General features: G+C 34.4%; 1 protein-coding gene across 1 annotated transcript; it reads right to left on the bottom strand.

Moving 5' to 3' along the window:
- Positions 1 to 865: 865 nt before the first annotated feature.
- Positions 866 to 4587, bottom strand: LOC126662300 (pollen receptor-like kinase 4). The gene is made up of 3 exons (XM_050356234.2): positions 3721 to 4587; positions 2253 to 2876; positions 866 to 1921 (listed from the first exon to the last, which is right to left on the bottom strand). Exons 1-3 carry the CDS (start codon positions 4415 to 4417, stop codon positions 1257 to 1259), a joined length of 1986 nt encoding a protein of 661 aa, XP_050212191.1. The 5' UTR covers positions 4418 to 4587; the 3' UTR covers positions 866 to 1256.

The following is a 4587-nucleotide window of genomic DNA, read 5'->3' as shown; positions in this document are numbered from 1 at the left end:
TAGACACATTAACAAGTTTTTAGTGGAAAATTGCTCAGTTTTTCAAATTGTGAAAATTCAAAAGTTAGTATATAATATTGCAATAATTAGGAGTTCATTTTAAATTTGTCAAAGACGCTAAAGTTCATGATTTTTAAGCAATTAAACCTACTATAAAAGAGAGAATGTGATTTCTAAAATGGAACAAAAAATACAATTTTTTTATATAAAATAACGATAATAATTATGAGACAATTATAATTTATATTCCTTTTGATATCGTATATGTTTATTTTTTACACAAAAACAGATTTTCCATTACTTTCAAGATGCTTCAGCAAATACAAATTACATTCTAAACTAATGCTCAAAATCCTCTTATAGAAAAGGAACAAGAAAATTTTTCATAAAGAAAGTATAAGGAAAAAAAAGATCGACAATAAAATAAAATAAACAAAAAAAATAACACTCTCAGTCCCAAGTCATTCCATCTTTAGTACCGGAAGGTCTTTTAACTCATGTAATTCTTGATATGTTTTGTGGATGAGTTTAACCAACCAAAATCTTTTTTTAATATTTTTCTTGCGAAAATAAGGCAATATAAAAAAATAGCTGCCGTCAATGGTCAAAATAAATCATTGACGACAGCCGAAGATAATAATAATAAAAAAAATATAGCCAACAATGGTTTCTATTTGAAAGAAAAAGAAAAGTGGTATTGTATAATGTATATGTTAGTAACTTGTAGTTTTTGTTTTGTTTTGAAAGCAAACAAAATGAACAGATATAATTGAAACCTTTGTTTAAAGATTGAGCTGATATATATAAATTGAAAATTCATTCCATTCTTCATGAATTGAATTGATCATATGAATTTGTAATCATATAAAAAAATAATTTCTATATACACTTTCTCCATTCATCAAAAACAAGAATACAAATATTCAATTTGTGTAGAAAATGCAAAATAAAAAGAATCATCTCTATTGTTTTCTCCAAAAAAGATTGAATTCAACCCCACAAGATTAATCACTATGTGCACCACCATTACACTCATCAAAACAATTTTGTGGTAGAAACAAAAACATAAATAAAAACTAGCCCTTCTGCAATTCATACCCAAAATTTGAATAGGTAATGCACCATTAGATCATCAATTTCACAAGCTAATAATCAAGTTATATTCATCCATTGTTTTACTGTTCAGCTGCGCCTGCGAAACCGCTTTTCGTCATCATCCCCTCTTCACAATGAATTCATTCTCCTCTACTATACACTCATCGATCTACCCCGTTCGGATGACCATCCTCACTCCCTCTAATCATAAAATGGTTCCCTTCACTACTTCCATACCGATCATCAATATCTACGTCTCCTTCTTTCAATTGCTCGAGTTTTTCAACTATTTGCTTGATGTCTAATCTACTCTCCACATCCTCTTCGCAGCAACTCAACCCGATCTTCAATACATTGATCATTTCGCCTTTGCTGTATTTACCTCCTTTCATGTCTTTGTCGAACACCTCACTCGTTCGCTTTTCTTTCACCATCTTATTCACCCAGCTAGCTAAATTGGCGCTGCTATCGTAACCCGGCGTTATGTAGTTTTCTGGGAACTTCCCCGTCAATATCTCCAATATAAGAATGCCAAAACACCACATATCGGTCTTGTCAGATGTACGGCCGGTCTGTGCATACTCGGGTGATTTGTATGCAATCATAAGATTGTGAGCTTGCTGAGGATTAATCACTGGCCTCAGGGTATAATCTGTCAGAAGAGGCTCAAAGGACGACTCCAGAAGCACATTCGAAGATTTCAAGTGACCATGTGGAACTAGTATAGGAAGCTCGCTGTACAAATAAGCCAACCCCTTGGCTACCCCTTTGATAATTTTCAACCTCGTAGGCCAATCGAGCCCTTGACCTTCTAACGAATTGTTGCCTAAACAATCACAAATGTTTAAAAACACAGTTAATTAATCAGTCAAATATCAAGACCAACCATTAACTAATAAATTAATATGTGTTCGAATAGGGCTAATTGCAAATCAATCCTAGCATCTAACGCTTTAATCGCCGCTAATAAAAGCAAATCAATTGATAAATTTTGGAAGTTTCGCAATTCAATGCGTAAAAGTAGTTGGCAGTGAAATTGTGTTGATATGGCATACAGCATAAGTTCACCGTCAATTGGCTGTATGCATTGAATTGCAAAAATTTAAAAGTCGTGATTGAAGTGCTAAACATTGAGCATTTATCTGCAATCTACTTACTATGAAGATGACTAGCCAAGCTCCCATTCGCGACAAACTCATATACCAAGAGCTTTTCTTCTCTACGATAATAGTAAGCAGCAAGGCGCAGCAAGTTTGGATGCTTCAACCTGCCAAGCCGACGCATATGCTCATGAAACTCTTCTCTGCTCACATTGTTCATATGCCTATACCTTTTGACAACCAAGGATTGGCTGGTCCCCACAGAAGCCTTGTACGAAGATCCAAATGTCCCGCTCCCCAATACTTCAGCGGAAGCTCTAAGCAAATCGTTCAATTCAAACTTCTCAACATCTTCCCTCACGAAAGACAATTTATCAGACCTCCTTGCTTGCGTGCTGCTCCCTAACGGCATTTGAATTTGTTCTTGCCCTGCGCCAGCAGTGTAAGTATCGGGTGCAATTTTGTTGGAGTTCTGAGATAAAGATGACGACCTATCCAGTTGTGATTTACGCGTCCTCCTCCCACGCAATAGAGCCACAACAAGTGCAATGATAGCTAACACAATGAGCGCCAAGATAAAAATTATGACGGTTTTCGAAGTTGTAAGTTTTTCCTTTGGGGCCGGTGATGGGGATGAGGATGTGCATGGGTCTAGAGGCGCCCCGCATAGCTCCTTGTTCCCTGATGAAATTAGATCCATTTGTCACTAAATTAACGATCAACACACGAAGATTGCAATCTGATCTAATCAATAATTTTTTTTTATATATACAGTCGACCCTCTAATAGTTAATATTTTATAAATTATATTAATTCTAATAATTAATAGAAAATTGAGATAACCAACTTCGTTCCACGTCGGATAATTAATAATTCTATTATTTAATAATTAATAAAATTTAAAATATATTCTACATGAATATTAGTTATTAGAGAGATTTTTTTAAAAAAATTATATAACAATTGATGATTTATTTCAGGTAATAGTAACCTTAATTCATAAAGTGAAAGTCGAAATACCATCATATTATAACTTTCTTATTCTTTTGAGAAATTTTAAAAGAGTTATCAGATAAACAAATTAAAGTAAGTAAAGTATCTCTAATATAAAAAATATTAAAAATTATTTTACTTTATAAATACAACTTCTTAATAATTTTTTTTGGTTTGATATCAATTGATATTTTTTAAATTGAATATAAAATTGTTTCTTTTAAATTGAGTGATTGTAAAGTGTATTTAGTTAGTTTTTTTTATAGTATAATATTAATATTAGGTCTATTAATGTAGATGCTTTAAAATATCTTTTATAATTTTTTTTATACAAATTCAATAAATTAATAATTCTAATAATTAATAAATTTTTAATCCACCACGTGTATTAATTATCAGAGGGTCGACTGTAATTGAAAAGGGAGATCGCTTATGAAAAGAATTGAACGCACAACCTTAGCAGAAAAATATTGTTGAGCGCTTATACCATTTGAACTATAATGATAAATAATTAAAAGGTAAAAGGTAATACCTGAAAAGGATTCAGGATTCAATCTGCTAAGAGCTGGAGGGATAGGACCCGACAATTCATTGCTAGCAAGATTAACAGCCTTCAATCCATGCTGTTGAAAATCCGGGATTCGGCCTTTAAATTGGTTCCCTTCGAGTCTCAGCTCCGTCAGCCTGGGCAATTCAGCCAGGGAGATAGGAATGTCGCCCGTAAACATATTATTAGCCATGAAAACCCTCTTCAAAGAGCCCATACCAAGAAAAGCATCGTCAGGAATCTGACCAGCAAATCTATTATTGGACAAATAAAGAGCTTTCAGTTTTCCCAATTTCTTAATATCAGGAAAAGCCCCGGCAAGCTGATTGTCCATCAGACTTAACGTGCGAAAGGACGACAAAGAAACAAGAGAGTCGACATCAAGCGTTCCGTTGAGAGCCATATGTTCGAGCTTCAAACCCCAAATCGAACCATTCAGACAAAGAACACCCACCCAGTTCGAGTGATCCCACTCACACGGAGAAAAAACTGAATTCCAATTATACAAAGCAGAGCTGTTGTTTAAGGCTAGTTTAAACTTCAAAAGTGCATCAGAATCGGTTCCATTCTGACCAAACCCCTCATACGACAATGCGAAAAGAACCGTTACAAGTATCAGAATTTTCGTCGTAGATGAATTAGTATTGCGCGCAAGCGTGGGGGCGAGCGCGCCCATTACCATTTGCTATATAACTCCGATAAACGGACGACGGAGAGAGCGATTAAAGCACCACCAACTCTGGTTTTAGGAGGCAAAATTGATGGCAATGGAGACAGAGAGAGAAGGGATCAGAAATTAAAAAAGTGATGTTACTTTTTTAATTTGAGTTTTGTGTACGGACCAGAAAAGGA

This window comes from Mercurialis annua, linkage group LG8 (genome assembly GCF_937616625.2).
Source record: "Mercurialis annua linkage group LG8, ddMerAnnu1.2, whole genome shotgun sequence".
In the NCBI taxonomy this organism is placed as follows: domain Eukaryota; kingdom Viridiplantae; phylum Streptophyta; class Magnoliopsida; order Malpighiales; family Euphorbiaceae; genus Mercurialis; species Mercurialis annua.
Note: the sequence above shows the minus strand (reverse complement) of the source record. Positions and strands in the feature narration are given on the sequence as shown.

Excerpts from the sequence above, each read along its gene's own strand:
- LOC126662300 (XM_050356234.2), bottom strand. The coding sequence starts at position 4,417 with ATGGTAATGGGCGCGCTCGCCCCCACGCTTGCGCGCAATACTAATTCA. Across the intron at positions 2,877-3,720 it reads GAATCCTGAATCCTTTTCAG|GGAACAAGGAGCTATGCGGG; the intron begins GTATTACCTTTT and ends TAATTTCATCAG. Across the intron at positions 1,922-2,252 it reads CTTGGCTAGTCATCTTCATA|GCAACAATTCGTTAGAAGGT; the intron begins GTAAGTAGATTG and ends GTGATTGTTTAG.